This window comes from Opisthocomus hoazin, chromosome 3 (assembly GCF_030867145.1).
Source record: "Opisthocomus hoazin isolate bOpiHoa1 chromosome 3, bOpiHoa1.hap1, whole genome shotgun sequence".
Taxonomy (NCBI): domain Eukaryota; kingdom Metazoa; phylum Chordata; class Aves; order Opisthocomiformes; family Opisthocomidae; genus Opisthocomus; species Opisthocomus hoazin.
In genome coordinates this window covers 50,716,758-50,733,823 of record NC_134416.1, presented here as the reverse complement: position 1 = coordinate 50,733,823, position 17,066 = coordinate 50,716,758, and the positions used below count along the sequence as shown (strand labels likewise).

General features: G+C 42.7%; 1 protein-coding gene across 1 annotated transcript in view; it reads right to left on the bottom strand.

The window, feature by feature from the left end:
* KLHL14 (kelch like family member 14) overlaps nt 1–17,066 on the bottom strand; it is a 62,840-nt gene that overhangs the window by 10,402 nt on the left and 35,372 nt on the right. The window contains exons 3-4 of the mRNA XM_075416232.1: nt 6,512–6,601; nt 1,964–2,042 (exon numbers count right to left, since the gene is read on the bottom strand). Coding sequence (XP_075272347.1) covers nt 1,964–2,042; nt 6,512–6,601 — 169 coding nt within the window. The remainder of the gene's footprint in view (nt 1–1,963; nt 2,043–6,511; nt 6,602–17,066) is intronic.

Below are 17,066 nucleotides of genomic sequence, written 5' to 3'. Positions count from 1 at the left end.
ATCCCTGTTTTCCAACGATAGCTCCAATGCGTAGGAGCCTTTACAGAAAAATAATGGCCAAGCCTATGATTTATGTATCCTGAACAAAAGAGGTGACAAGTAATGTTCTCATACTAAAGCCCCTTGCAGAAGGAACTATGTATGAGTGGACCATTATATTTAAATAATGCTGTAAAGCGCTGAGATGCTAATGCATTACATTTTATTACTGGGCAGCTGCTAAGCAATCACAGTGCGCAGCAGAGTTTCTGACTCTAGGCTGAAGGCGGCAGCTTCCACCAGAGCACGAGGCAAGTCACATTCAGTGCCTGCTATTATAAACTGATTTTCTGGTGAAACACAACTAGCCACTGTGGAGGTGGAAAGACTCCTACTATCTGCTTTCCCCAACCCTCAGCTATCTACTTCTGCCTCCTGAGGTCTGTCAGCCAAACAAACCCAACTGTTCCGCCAGCCACACATACCACTCAAGAGTTTTGCTTGCAGATACCCAAAGGGCTTAATGAGGACACAAATTAGGCTCCACAGACGAGCTTCAGGCTCCTTAAAAATGCTAGCCAGCCTCCCAGTTCACTGAGGATGACCCTCATGGTGACGCGCAATCCCACGCACAGCTCCTGCCTCCCCGCGCCAACACCGGAGCGGGCGCGGACTCGGTGCGGGGAGCTGAACCAGAGGTGAAGGCATCCCTCTGTTTTAAGGTAAATAACCCAGTTTTGGGGTCGCCCCACAGTGCTGGCAGGAGTGGGGGGAGAAGCCAGAGGCTATGATGAATTGTGATCCTCCTCTTAACTCTATTTATATGGCTAATTTTATCAGTTCACTCGGCCTCAACAGGGAACCCCGTCAGATCTGTCCCACTTGTGCTTTTTCATGCAGTGGTAACAGTGCAGTATTTCTGGGTGACAAGCACTGCACATGGGTCTGTGCATGGACTTACGTCAATCAAACTGAATCCTGAACAAAAAAACCCTACAGACTGACATTTACCTCTAGAAATCTGAGAAGACAGCCATATTTCCATGCATCTCGTAATACACACCTTGAATCACAAGGCTGCACTGAGGACAATATATTTATGACTGCCAGACACCTAAACACTGGGGGCAGCCAACAGAAAAAGAGCTGTAATACTGACAGCACATGGAATAAGGAAAGTGTCTCTGGATGACACAGTGAGATCTCTTGTACATTGGATCCATGAGAAGATGGGTGTTGACCTGAAGGATGGACACTGAATGCTTTTTCGTAAAACATCTTAACATTGGATCTTCTGCCTCTGAGATTCTTCTTATGAAACACGCCTCATTCCGTTCAGGTTTGGAGGACTTTTTTTCTGCCAGGGTAGGATTTGGGATCCAGAGTTAAGTTTACCCCATCTTCACCGGTCATTGCTCAAGTCCACATGCACCTTTGCTCTTTGGTACTCAGTAAGATCAAAACGTGTGCTACTCTAATATGCATCGGCTGACAGTAACTTCACTCAAAGACCACCTAGGATTAAGAGTCCTCTGACAAGGAGAGATATGTTGAGAAGAGCTTTTCATGGCTGGCATGGTGAAACAGGATGGAGTCAACATGTGAAGGTTTCGGTTCCCTGTAAGATGTCTCACTGTAATTACTGCTTGTTTACTGCAAACTCATCATGACGCTTCAGTCAGGGAGCATGACTGGATGCTATGGAGACTTCAGAAAAATCCCTCAGACCATACTCAGGCAACCAGTAATTGCACAAAGTCCATGGTTATTTTGTATGAGTTAGCACTGCAGGATTTGGCATCTGGAGTTTTGAATTTGGAAAGTTTAAAAAAATTAGGAGGCAAATGGGACGCAACTGCATGCTGCAGTTTTATCTCAGTATTTCAATGCTTCTGTAGGCCTCCTTATTGCCAGAACTAAGCCAAACTTCAGCTGCTCCTAGGATGATAAAACATACATTGAAAAACACGTAGCAGGTTATTACCTCTCTTGCATGGGTGGAAGTTGTATCCAGCTGTTAAACCTGGGATCGTACCGGCTAACAAAGTTTGTACTGTGTTTCCCTGTAAAGATAGATTATTTTGACACTCAGCTGTTTGTTTCACGTATTTAACATCATGATTGTAATATATATTACATATACTTCACAAGTTGACAGTTTTTATGAAGGGTTCCCCCTTTTACAACAATGTATGATTACACTATGTGTACAGTAATAATTCAACAAATGGGGCACTGCAAGGTTTGAATTAGCAATTGCTAGCAGTAAAAGCAGATAGAGATTATTCTTGCTCTCTGTAATAATATCTCGAAAATGTGTATTTAAATTTACTTATAGAAGCTGTGGTACTTTCACAGCCACAATAAATCACAGCACTAAACAAAATTACTGCCCAAAAGAGGGCATCCCCACAGTATTTTTATGACCAGAGTATTTTGCGTCAGGTACAAAAATCAAAGGGAGAACATGTGCTTTTCTTTCTCCTCACATCATCTCTATGTGGAAAACGGTAAAAAAACCTTGTGCAAATAACCAGGAGCTGCATAAGCCATCAGCATGGGGTATGCAGTGTTTGTACTAGAAGGTTTATTCTACCATGCACTTTCAGTGTTAAGTTAGAAGGAATTGCACATGTGCATCGAAGGGGGAATACACTCTTAAGAGTTTTATTCCAAGTGTGTTAACTAAAATACGAAACATGAGCGACATACACCAGCTAACTAGCTTAGCCCTGCTGTCAAGCCCAAGAACTGTATTCATGTCTTCACGATATGAAGATTTCACCTTATTTTACATGCAGATTGACACCAAAGCAAGAAAACTGAAGCAAGAGAGTGTATGGCAATTTCCTGTAACACCTGAGACTTCAACAGATGAGAATCTCAGAAACAGAAACCTTTGTTTATGTATGTGTGACTAAAAAATTGAATTAGAGGCTTCACAGGCCAGCAGAATAACCCAACTGCATATGTCATAGTTCTATAAATGGTCACTGGGTGTTCTGCAAGGTGAATATTTTTGCATCGGAAAAGCATCTGTAGGATTGGCTTGCTTTGCTTGTTTCATTCCACACTTATTTCAGCATGTGTAAACACACCATCAAGACTGTAGAGACGAATAACAATACAGCTAGAATTTATATTCATAACAATTTAAGATCATGTTCTACAAGGAAACAGAGAAAGAAACCATGTTGACCACTCCATCTGGAAGCAAACTCATTCCCTCACTATGTTATAAGCGTGTTCCATATGAGGACAGTTAAGCAGAATATTGATGAATAATGCAGCATTTCTCTTCAAATCCAGTGTGGTGCCTAACGAGGACCAAAGCCCTTTACGCTGAGTGTCACTCAAACGTGTCTCAAGACACAGGGCGAGATCCCCGTACACTAAGGGCAACTGGTCATTTTGCCACTGGCTTTAGCGAAGTGAGGCTTCGCTCTTGGTCCCTGTCTGAATTACTTTAGTCTATACAGACAATTTCAAAAAAGAGGCATTGAGAGCTATAGATTCAATAAACAGTAAAAACAGTAACAGCAGGCATCTGACCAGCTCTACATCTCACTGTTTAGGACATTTATTAATCTATTATAATTAGCTAAGCAGAATTTCAAAACAAGTATTGATCATAAGTTTGGACTTCTAGTAGGAGGATTTAATGCTGCTGTATTCACTACATTTCTCAAAGTTACTGGGGACTTCAGTGGTCACTGCTTATACAGCAGCTTTTTAATCATGTCATACAAACATCTGATTTGGGGACCTTGGCCTCCTAACATAGCATGTGTCATACACATATTCACCACAAAGGTCACGTATGTAGAAGATTGCATTGCACAGGGTAGAAAGAGAAGGGTTTAGTGAGCCTATAGTAGGAATACAGGATACAAATCTGGCCACTTCACAGGAAGGGGGATGAAATCAAACTAGAACAGGCACAAAGAAGAGCTACTATGGCGACAGTAGGAACAGAAAGTTTATCTTATGGCAGGAGACAAAGAACTTCGCTTGTTGTGCCTAGGAAAACAAAAGCTGAAAGGGGATAGGAGCGCTGTCTGTAATACATCAGAGGAACAAATCTCCAGGAGGGGAAAAACTATTAAGCTAAAGGACAACTTTGGCATGAGAACTCAGTGATTTAGACAGTCAAAGAATACATTTTACTGGGAATTAGAATAAGGCTCCTAGTCATTTAAAGCAATTGGATTCTATAACAACTTTCCAACAGGACTAGTAGGGGCTAAAAATCCAACTGCTTTTTGAATGGACCTTAGAAAATTCACAAAATGGGACTATATGATGCCTGTGATGGCAGGAAAAGGACTTGATGACTCACTTAAGCTGCCTGGTGTAACTGGTTTGGCTCCAGTTTGATTTTGGAATTCAGTTTGCAAGACGACTGTATCTATTATTTTGCCTTGCTCATCAGTCAGGAGATTTACACGTTAGGAAGCACCTGTCAGAACGCAGAAACTGTACCAAGTGATCAGAAATCAGGATTAGCAAATCAGGATGATGGGACAAAAGAAGGTAGATGCTGCTCCTCTTTGGTCTTTACAGGAAGGTCTCTGCAGCCATACCAAAAGGTGAATGGCTCTGAAGGTTATGGAGATTGGTCTTTATCCATGCCTGTGTTCTGCAACCTGCTCTCATCAACGTTTACTCACACAGGGATCCCTTGTGACTGAAAAAGCATAGCCATAGGAGGACATAAAGAAAAAAGAGAAAAAACGTCTCTAGGTTATCAGGAAGTCGCAAAAGCAGCATGGAGGGTACATGAGCACTGCTTGGGGTCCACCCAGCTTCTCAAGAACCTGCAGGTCTGATGGATAATGAAATGCATGGCGCTCCTTCCATTGCCCTCATCTCAAGGACAATTCTGTCCACAGGAAAAACACCTGGCACGTTCTCCTTCATATCAAAAGCCTTGTAATGTTCTGGGCAAGACAGTTCCAGCTAGGTCCATCTGAATGAAGCCCCTTCTGTACTATGAGGATAGCAGACAGGGGACTTTACATAAATTCAAGTGGGCACATGCAAGCAGTTCCCATGTAGCAGCACATTTAAAGCAAATCAGTTTCAAGAAAGAACTAGCCCAGCAGAAGCACAGGATGCAGTTTATGATTTTGTGACAAGATCCATTTCTCTTGGGGTAGATTCGTAAAGAGATCAGTATCAGCAGTTCTCCTACCTCTTTTATTCCTATCTGGTCTACAGAGAAATCACAGCTCTGGTATTCACAGAACAAGGAAGCTGTTAGACATGTGATGGCAACGTCTTCAGCTCAGAAGGTGATCTAGGCGACCTCAGACTCCTGTTTCAGATGCAGGATATGTATCTGTCCTTCCTTTTCTCCACCATCTTGTGACCCAGTTTCCACATCTTTAAATTGTGGGTAATTATACTTCTTTTATTTCATCCTTCATGTGACATGGCTATTTAATTATAAACTGTTTGGAACAAGGTCTGTCTCCTATTATCCATATGCCTACCTCCAAGCACAACAGGGGCCCTCAGTTGCTGGATGTGGCTGATGCTCCTAGTAATAAGTATCATTAATGATACCACGCTATCTCCTGTTTAATATAAAGGATATTTAACAATCGAACTGAAGGGCCCTTCTCCTAAGACATTTAGTGATATTTTTAACTACACCGGAAATATGCTTATAGGGTGGACTGGATTGTTTGTCTCAGGTTTTAGGAAGTGAACAGATGTAACAATTTTCTATAATTTGGTTTAGTGCAGATGCTGAAATGGGGCATTCACAATAAAATATATGCAGTATATGTAATTTCAGCTGGATCCTCTGGTGTTTTAAAGTAAAAATGTGTACCTGCAAGCTGTTTTATGGTTTCTCAGTCATAATTATCTCTGTTACACAGACTGCTACAACTACAACTCTTTCTTCGTGTGCAAGCTTTTTAACAACATCTTGACAATTTTCTGAATTTTGCTAGGCATGGTACTCTCCTTTTGCTTTGCTCAGAAGCCTGTTAAATTGTTTAATTTCTCTTTGCGGTAAATTTATGAAGTAATCAAATCAAAGAAGGTAGCAGCAGATAATCTATATGAGAAGCTCTTGCACAAGACTAAAAAAAGGACCAGTTTAAGAATCTCAGAGTCTAGATAATTAACACATTAACAACTTTAGCTCTGAGTATCTGGTTTGACAATAGAAAGGAAGCATTCATCTACTGCAATTGCATTATTATATTATGACTGGAAGGAGACTGGAAATGAAGGTTAAAATTCTTAACAGCTGCTGCCTGGTGCATGCACTTGAAAGAGTCTGTTCTGCTGCCTGTGGCATTTCTCAGGGGATGTGGGAGCTGATGAATGACGGAGATGCTAATGTTAAACTACCAGATATTTATTACATCAATATCTAAAGGCAGCCTTTACTAGGTTCAATAATTAGGCTGAGGGTCCTCAAAATCCCTTGCTAATGACGACATTGGCTGACCTGATGGACAGAAAGACAGAGGAAGGCAGATGCTGCCTGTGCCTTATAATATTCTACACATACCATTAGGGTTCCATTGGTCTTCTCCTCCCAGCACGAACAAGAAGTTTTCCACTTCCACGACACAGTGATGGGCACTGTTATACGGCATAACTGCAAGTAAAGCAAGAATTCTTTGTCAGCTCAGGGCACTGATTCCATCAAATATTTCCAAAGGTACAAAACACAACACTGGGATTACATCTGTATGAAATAACAGGGGAATGCATCACCCCAAGCATGCATGTGCACTGAATTAGCAGCAGACAAAGCCATATATCTTACGTTATCCAATCTTGCACATAATTGAGGAAAAAACGTGGAATTCTGGTCCCTCAGTGCCCCCCCCCACCTGCCCAACTGCCGTAAATGCTGCTCTAAAAACAACTTGTAAAAAGGGATGAAGTTGCCTGATATCTCCCTGAAAATAAGCAGATGCCAGGAATCCTAGTATGCTAGGAAACATTAAAAAAACCTCAGCCCAGCTTTGTTCTGCTGGTAATGTTTCCACAAGAAGAGTCAGTGTGTTCAGTAGCTTTCTATTACACAGCAATGAACAAGCTGTATTTCCATACAGTTTTAAGTTTTTAAATTAAGGTCCTGCTGATTTAATGCCTTTTCCAAATGTATACGCTTAATTTCCTGTACAATGTCATTAGCAGCACAATCACACATTTTCTATTCATCTAATCAGGAAGCCCTTTGTTAACAAAGATCAAAACTGTGGCATTAGGTTTGCAGCATCCCTTTTTTTTTTTGGAGGTGTCGCGATTACTATGGACCGACAACAGGTGGAATTATTTATTTTTTTAAATTGACATTTTTCACTGCAAACACCAGGACACAAAAATAGGGACTTATAAATACATAATAGGCACATATTATTGCAGTGTGCCATACAGCACTATTGTGATATTGCAAGGTAAATGTAAACTTGCACAGCATTAGTTATCATACCACATAGAGTAGTTTTGGCCCAGTGACACCAGTAGGAAAAATGATGTCCTTGTTCAGCTCATCATATGGGCACCTTAAATCTAGGTGAGGACAAATGGGGAGGTGATGTGCATGTACAGGCAGGGAACTTATTGCTTGACACGGATCAACAGAGCACTTAGGAAACCAGTGCAGTGGGAAATCAATATGACTCAGGGCCAGCTCTTACTTTGTGCTCTTTTGCCAATGCCAAGGAAAAAAAAAAAAAAAGAGGCAGCCTATCTCACACTTGGATTATTTTGGGTGATATATCTCTCATTTCATTTGTTTTATTATCTTTTATTTTTCTCAGAATGCAGTTGTGCAGTATAGCATATGCAAATAATAATAATAATAAATATGCACAGCTTTGTTATTTAGGATACATTTTCCTAAAGATCAAGTGGGCTCATTTAAGCTTCTTACTGAAGTTTTTGGCAAGGCAATGATGAATAAGTAAGGTACAGTTCTAGTTTCTAGTAAAGGTCGAATATCATTTTCATAGTCTGTGCTCTTACAAGTCATGTAAGTGAAGCAGTTCTTAAATTGGGCAGCCAGGTACAGTGAAAGTTCATTAATTAAGGTTATTTGTTACTAGTACACTTTATATAACTGGGAAGTAATCCTACACTAGGCACTGCATAAGATTTTATACTACCTATAGATTCCTACAGTGGCGTTAAAGAATGAAAAGGCTTTTGTTATTTTTAGCCTCCATATCATATTTACCTCGTTATTAAATCTCTGACATTTCCCATTTTAAAAATATTTCTCTCAGAAACCCAGTCCTTTCCTTGATTTTGCAGATGCTTGTACTACAGATTGAATTTGGGTCTCCAATGGGAAATCTGCTGTCTTCCTTAGATGCTTTTTGGGACTCCTGCTCTTAAGAAGAGACTCCCCAGTCCGCAGGGACCTCAATTCCTTCCTCATCCAACGCTCTATTGCGGTTTCAAATTAGGTGCAGGTCAGTGCTTGTACTCTCAACCAGGCTCTTCCTTTGGTCAATCTGGAGAGATCTAGCATTTATCAGAACTGTCTGCAGGCAGTACACACATATTTTTCACGTTGTGTTTTCATTTTTACAAAGACTTTTGTTTATTTATTCTCCATACTGACACAAACAGGGCCAGCAGAGGAAGAAATTATATTTTAAGCTTTTCTGCTGTTCCCATGCATATTAACTATGCAATAAGACTCCCACACTTACGATGATAATTAAACCTTGAAAACTAAGGGCTTAATCCTGGCTCCTACTTAACTTGATGGCAACATTCCCACTGATACGGGATTGGGCCCAAATGACCCGAACTACCATCCATAACTCATGGGAAAGCTAAAAGGAAGCTTGCCTTAGAAAGGAGGGTAGCATCTGGGCTTCAGGAGGAAAGCTGATGGCAATAAAACACTGCAGACCTTTGCTATGACCTTTGTTTCTTACAGAGCTTTGCGGAAAACTCTGTTCTTGGTCTCACAAGTCTGCCCTTGGGGCTGGACAAAATGGTGAGGACGGAGCAACACTAAGGACATCTAAGAGGGAGGGAGTTTGGGCACTGAAACTGTGAAATCTCCAACCTCGTGGTCTTTCTCCCTGACCATTGTCAGGGTCCCTCAGAATCATGAGTTATACACAGAAATCAAAACTATGGGAATGAACTTTTTTTTCAGCACTATAAAACACCCCTTGAAAGCACCAGAAAACTTGTGCTGTAAGCCGTAATTCCTTACGAACACACACCCATACAGGACATAACTTTTCATAGATACAGTCAGAATTATGTGGCAGTGAGCACGCTAAATTCAGCCTCTCGTAGGAACAATCTTCTCAAACTCACTGGGCTTGCCAGGGTGTAACAAGAAGAATCTGGCCCATCACACAGTCTGGCCAGGCTGCTGCTTTTATTAATTTTATACGAGCCTTTGTCTGCTGTTTTGCTTTAATAATGTGAAAATCCCATCTTCTCATTTTTCGATTTCAACTCAGTGGAACACCTGCCTGCCCCGCAAAAAGGGTATTCGAAGACAAGTTTGTACGTCACCCTCAAACACAGCCCGGTGTGAGTTTTTAGCGTGTCAGTCAGTGAGTTAGAGGGAAAGGGTAAGGAGAAGCTAATCAGGATGAAATGAGATTAAAGGCTGTCTAATTTTACAGCAACTGTGATCCATCAGCCACTGTGAAAGTGACAGTGGAAATGAATGATGGAGACAGACAGGTGGGGCTGTACATTTCACTGATTTATCCTCAAATGCACTGGGCCTTATTTTATTGAGTGAACATGACCGCATTTATCATGACTGTCATCTAAACCCACTTCCCTCCATTTAAAAAGGTCACTTTACTAGGAGGGAGTAGGATAGAGGCACTTTCAAAACAGATTTAAAATTTAATAACACTTGTTTATAAAACCCTGTGCAAGAATTCTCAACTTTATTAAAGACCGATTTAAAAGGAAGGAGAAAAGACTATTAAACAGGGGAGAAGATGAAAAAAAGCCATGGTCATCTCGGAAACACACAGCTGCCAAGGTGATAGGTGCCAGAGAATTACGCGAGATGGACAGATATAAACAGATTCGTTGGTGTGGGCAGAAACTACCTCTTCTAAGCCCACGCGCCTCACACACACCTCCCAAAGCTTGGGAGGCCCATGGTTAACAAACCTGTGCTTTCTTGGACCAAAAGCACAAGCGAGTCCAAGCAGACCTACAGAAGACAATACCCCCACCAGCCCCCTTCCCATGCAATTTATGTACGACTGGTCGCAGAGCCTGGGTGAGAAGGTGAGGATATATAACACGCAGAGCTTTCTACGTCAAAACCAAATGCGTGATTTATCCTAGAGAATGATCTGGAAGGCAGTGGAGTCCAAGACTGCAGTGGGTGTTTGGTAAGAAATACTTCACTACACAAACATCAGTGACATTGTGCAGGAGGTGACACTCACGGATGTTCTTCAGACGCAGGTGGAAGACCCAGTAGCACTCTCCATATCAGGATAGCTGTCCCAGGCAAAAACGCCTCATATATGCCAAACCTTAGTTAATGAAAGGCATCAGATAATATTCCGGGACCTACTTTCAAAAACAGAGTCTACAGCTTATAGCCAAGCACTCATGAAGCTAAACACTCTCAACCACAGTGCCTATGAGGTCAGCCAGATGCAATGATGCTCCAAAGGCACCTCCAACTTTCCTACGGGGGTGACAGTAACATACCTCACTCACCAAACAAACAATAATGTGTGCTGTTCGTCTTACCCAGTTTTGCTTAGTTTCTGCCAACAACTGCACATTTAGGAAACAGCATCTGGTTGTTCTCCATACGTTAATCACGGGGTCATCAGTTCCTCCTTCTCCTTACAACCACCTTCCCCTGTCTTCCCCTTGTCACTTCAACACTAACTGGCAGGGAAGAAGGGGGAACAGGAATGGCATTTCTCAAGACACAAGGAGGGATGAGCTCTGGTCCCAGGAGATCTGAAAGCTGTGATACAGCCCATAGCCATTCCCCTGCTCTGCTAAAAACTCCTTTCAGAAACTGCACTTGATCCTCCTACTCAAAGTTAAAAAAAAAAAAAAATCCATAGATTTTTCACTGCCCTGAACCATTCAGCTGCTCAGGATGCAGGAGGTACCACAAGGAAAGCCAAGAAATCACTTCCTCTGCTACTGCACAGCTTGAGCACAGCCCCTCCCTTCAAGACTCAGTACACACCAAGAAGTCATGCCTATCATCTCTAATGACCGGTGCAGATGACGCAAGAGAAGACTGTGTTTCCAGAACCAGGATGTCACTGCCAGAGGACACATGGAGTCAGTAATGACCTTCCACCACATTAACAGCCCAACCTGTTGGTTACATAATATGCAACTATTGCTACTTGAAAACTGGTTATTTCCACAGCTCTCCAGAGGGCAGAGTAAGGTGAGAAGTTGTCTCTTTCCAGTATAGCGGGCACCTGCAAACTCACTTTCGGAGACTATTACTTGCTCATGGCAGAGACACAATATTCATTTCATTCCCAACCCTCTCACCAAAATGCTGGCCAGACCGCAGCTGGTCCAATTATTTCTTGAGAACAGAATATCAGATACTGTCCACCTTTCTTTGGTTCATACATCATTTACAGGAAGACTACGCATTTATTACTGAATGTTACTTGTTACTTCTCACCAAAGAGGTTATATAAATAAACGCTAGGATCCCTCTGTGAATTGTTCACTTCAATTATTTGTTATTTAATAACTGTGGGGAAAGACTGACCACAATAAGAATGAAATTCTAGCCTCAGTGAACCTGGTGGGAGTTTTGCCATTGACTTTAAAGGCATCGGGTTTTCACCCACTGGTATTTTCTGCTTAAAAGACAACGAAACAAAGTTAAAAGAGGATAATAATCAACAGTAGATGCCAAATACCTCTGTTAAAATGTCTGTGGCCAAACTGCACCCCGTCACCTCAAATTCAAGCAAATACATGTGGTGACATATTTTTTCTAGTAACACACCAATGCCAGTCTTGAGTCGGCGCTGAACTCAGGGGGGGAAGCCTGGGACAATCCAACAGCAGTCACCACAAGCAGCAAATCCTAAAATGATTGGGATGAAGCACTGTGCCTCGAAGTCACCTTTGAGAACAAGTAACTGATGTAGCTCTGGTCCACCTGCACCACAGAGAACTCCATCAGTTCAGCTAGAAACTTCACCACCTCTTCACCCCGTGCCAGCTTGTGCCAGTTTTGTGGCAGCTCCATTCAAGCCATCACAGGCAGAATGGACACAGGACACAGCCCCTACTTCAACTGAGGCTGCAGGCAAGCAAAGGTAAAATGCGACATCAAACCTACCTTCAATTCAAGATAACGTAAGCACTAAGAAAGAGTCATCTGAGCAGATGAAAGCCCTTGCAATCATTTGCAACTTAGTGAATGGTATTTCATATAATTAAGACATTTCATATTAATTAGGATATTTCACATTATGAAGATATTTCTATTAATGAAAATATTAGGTTTTTTCATTCAAATGTCAGGAGTTATTCTTTTGATACATTCTCTGGAATAACACCAGCCAGGCCTTTTCAGCAGGGTTCTCAGTTTAATTGTTCTAACGGGCTAAATTTTTCATATGTGAGCATCTAAAATAAGACACTTAAACTCATGCTGACATACCAGATCCGGCAAACATAACATCAGGAATAGCTGGCATGCTCAGCTGCCCCCTGAAATAAATTGTTTTAAAGTTACTTGGATGCAAGTTCTGAGTACAGACCTGTCTGCTTCCATGGGTGAAATTCACCCTTCCATGGGTGAAATTCCCCCTGCACTCGGCACTCTCCCCCTGTACTCGGTACTGGTGAGGCCGCACCTCAAGCACCGTGTTCAGTTTTGGGCCCCTCTCTACAAGAAGGACATGGAGGTGCTGGAGTGTGTCCAGAGAAGGACAATGAGGCTGGTGAGGGGTCTAGAGAACAAGTCTTATGAGGAGCAACTGAGGGAGCTGGGGCTGTTTAGTCCGGAGAAGAGGAGGCTGAGGGAAGACCTTGTTGCTCTCTGCAACTACCTGAAAGGAGGTTGTAGTGAGGTGGTTGTTGGTCTCTTCTCCCAAGTAACAAATGACAGGACAAGGGGAAATGGCCTCCAGTTGCGTCAGGGGAGGTTTAGATTGGATATTAGAAAAAATTTCTTTACTGAAAGAGTGGTCAGGCATTGGAACAGGCTGCCCAGGGAAGTGGTGGAGTCACCATCCCTGGAGGTGTTCAAAAAATGTGTAGATGTGGCACTTCAGGACATGGTTTAGCAGGCGCGGTGTTGTTGGGTTGACATTTGGACTTGATGATCTTAGAGGTCTTTTCCGACCTTAATGATTCTATGATTCTATGGCAGAATGTTCCATTGGGTTTCCAGCAACACGTGCACTTGGCTGTTTGCAATAACAAATTTTGTCCACATACTGTCAAAGCTGCAAGCACCCATTTGGATTTCATTTGAATAATAAAATAAAGCTGTCCACTCAGATCAACAGTGTGTGAATAAAGTAGGAAAACACTGCATTCCCACCTTAAAAACTGATGCTCCTGTACCAAAATCCTGACACAATCCTCCCCGTGCAGTGAATAGCAAACCTATGCACACTGTGCTGCGCCCCGCTGCTGCCTGCCCCACAGAAATGACTCCATGCACATGAACTGCCGACACAGCGTCTGAGATGCATGTGTAAGTGAATAAGCCAAACGTCTCAGCATGGTGCGGGGCAGTGGGATGCAATGCACAGTCAGTCCTGTGGGATGTTCAAAGCAGTAATTCCTCTTGCTTTGCTATCCCCTACTCACCCACCAACCTGCAGCAGGCTGCCCCTGGCCACCCCGATGCCCCACCAATTCCCATAGACCGTTTATCCGGAGACACTTGTTGTCCACCGCTGTGAGTTATGTGATGTTACCTCAGTGATGGTTGCTCCCCAGTAGAATATGCTGTGTACCTACTCAGGCCTATGATTTATGGTCTCTAAAGTAGAGCCCAATATATATTACCAGGGAACGACATCTCATCACATCGTAACTGTCTCATGATGAAACACTCATGTGTGACAATTTGCACAATAAAATCTCCTCATGGAGGAAATGATGAATAGTCCCTGATGGGAGAAAACCATGGCAGAGTTGTCAGAAAGCTCCAGAAAGGAATACTATTTTGTCCCACTGGAGGCTTTCAGATCCTCTCAAGACGTCAGCTCAAGGACACGCATTCCCTTTTCTGACAGTACCACAGGACAGAAGACCCGACCAGGAGTGGTGTGTCAATGTCCAACTACTTGAGGCTGGCTGTCTCCGTTCATGGCTTTATTTCTACCTGACGTCAAGATGCATGCATTCTCCTGGTCTCCTGTGAAGGTAACCTTCCAAGATCAGGACAACCACAACCACTCCTTGTGTTTTCCTGGCTGGATTCTGTCGGTGATTCTCAGGGACCCATGTCCTTAAAATAATTCTTCCCATGCAGCAAGGTCTTACTTGGTACTACCATCCCAAAAGTCGAATCTTTCACTACTTTCTCTCCTGGTGTCAGTATTTTCTATCCTGCTCTTCACTCTTGACTAACATAGTACTTTTGAGCAATCAAAAGTTTTTGTCTTCCCACTAAGTCTTGAAGTCATTCCAGGAGAAGAAGAAAAATGTGATTTTCCATTTGGAAAATTCCACATGGAGAAGGGATGTGCACATATTTCACCATATCAAAACAGCGGTTTTGAGACACTGAAGTTCACTCATAATAGATAAACTGAAACATCCAGAATTGCACTGCCGTGAATTTTTGGACTCTTCCTTTTAAATACTTCAATATTTGCAAACAAAAGGTTTTGTTTACGAGAGATTCCAGCGCATATCTAAAGCTGTAATCATAAAGGGGAAGAGGGTGGAAGGATCTGTCGAATGCTTGCCACCATGAAAACAGTTTAAAAATGTTTTTTTTTCCCCAGAAGACATATACCTTGTACAGGTATCTGAAGAAAAGTCTGAAACTCCAACATACCTCCAACATGCATGCCCAAGCAGAGCATGCAGAAGCAGAAGTGTCCATGTAGTATTACCTTAACATACCTAGGCTACCTAAAGAAAGGTCAGGAGTCGCTGCCAGGGACCGCAAGAAGGCTCTGAGTTCATATTTAATGGACAGGCCACTCAGACAACATACTGTCAGGGTGCTGAGGGCACCAAAAGAACTCAAGGGCCCTCACCAGCCTGGGGTCTCCTCCAACACCAACTGCCCATGGATGCAGGAGCCCCATTTCAGCTCAGGTCTGGATACCCAGCCCTGGCCTGGATGGACCCCATGTAGGTATGCTATAGCGCACCTCCAGCCCTGTCTTTGGCCTTGTCTCTTGGATAGACTTCTGACCCACGTTGAGGCCTGTCCTCATGGAGACACCAGCCCCACCATGCCCTGACACACACCCATAGGTAGGAACGTTGCTGTCTGAGCAAGGACTGCAGCCCAGATGTTACCCCGATTCTGCATGTCCCTACCAGTACCCTGAGAAAAAAGGCACTTTGAAATGCTCTGCCAGAACTTCATGTTCTCATCACCATCGAAATAGTCATTCAAGTACCAGGGAACAAGTGTCTTACTGTTGACGCTTTTTCCACGATGGACAGAATTCAATATAATTTATATTACTCTTTTTGCTCAGGATGGACAAGAAGAGCCCACTAAAATGTACTGACCACTGGGCAAACAAATACAGAAAGAAACACAGGAATCAATCCACATAAATTAGGTAACACCAAAGACCGGTTTCTCCAACAGAAACTAGAAGGAACTATTGCTCTCCTGGGCCCTTCCCCACAGGTGGGCTCCCAAGTAAGGGAACAGCAGACCCACAGACACTTTGCACATTCAGGGAAGGAAATTTGACCTGGGCAGCAAAACCACATACTTACGTAAAATTGGCACAGATCGCTTACTTTGTGAATCTACACAGAGAAGATGAAATTAGAATGTATATCTGAAAAAAAATCCATTAATAGATTTGGACTAAATTGATGTTAATTTTATTTTGCTTTCCATAATAACAGTACTGCTTAGTATTTTCAGAAAAACTGCTATGAAAAATGTGTTGTGATGCCTAACCATAATGATCAGACAAATTCACTCCATCTGAGCACTCATACCAGCAATTTTGTTCTGTGTCCTCAAAAACATTTTGTGGACTTACAAAGCATCCAGTCAGGAAACAAAAACAAACCCATGTTTCTTAAAATCAAATACAAAACTGAATATGATAGCACAAGTAGCTGCCATTTCAATCAAGCAGTGTCAAAATTCATGGGCTGAACCACGTTCACACAGAATCACAAATAATTCACAAATCACACACCAGTGCATGGTCATGGACTGCTGACAAACAGGATGAACAGTCAGGTTAATTTAAATCACTGGCCGTACTGGGAGTGCAGGATTCCACATGTACAGTAGAGTAAATTAAAATCATCGTGATCAATCCCAAATACTTAAAATCTACATAACTAAGTATCCTCAACTCGCTTGCATTTTTTGTTGAAGATTTCTAATTTTGCAGACAGTATTGTTCACGAAAGTATCATTTTCAGTTAGTTAGGTGAAGGGAAGTGAGGACTGAGACACAGAGTCTGCATGAACGAAACTGGGACACCTTGTGCTAGTAACCGTGGCTTGGACCAGGTTCTGGCGGAGACCGAATTCAAGATGAGAATGAAACTGAAAAGAGCAGACAGCGGTGGGTCAGGTCAGGTTGGAGGGAATGTGGCAGAAGGGACCAGGACTGGAGGAAGAGATGGCAAAGTCTGCAAACACAGCAGCACATACTGATCCAGAGCCCCAAGTCCTGCTCTCTTCATATTCCTTGGCTGTCAGCACATCTGGGTGGACACTTGTGCTGTTCACACTCCCTGGTTAATGGGGCGCACAGCCTCTGCCGCCACCAGCAACCACCTGAATTCAAAAGGCAGAGATGTGCACGGCAGATCTACAAGGCCAGCCTACGGGACGCACTGTTTCTCAGCATACCTTGCAACGCAGCTTCACCTCCAAGTTTCTGTAAATGCCGAGGAGATGTGGGGCACTCAGA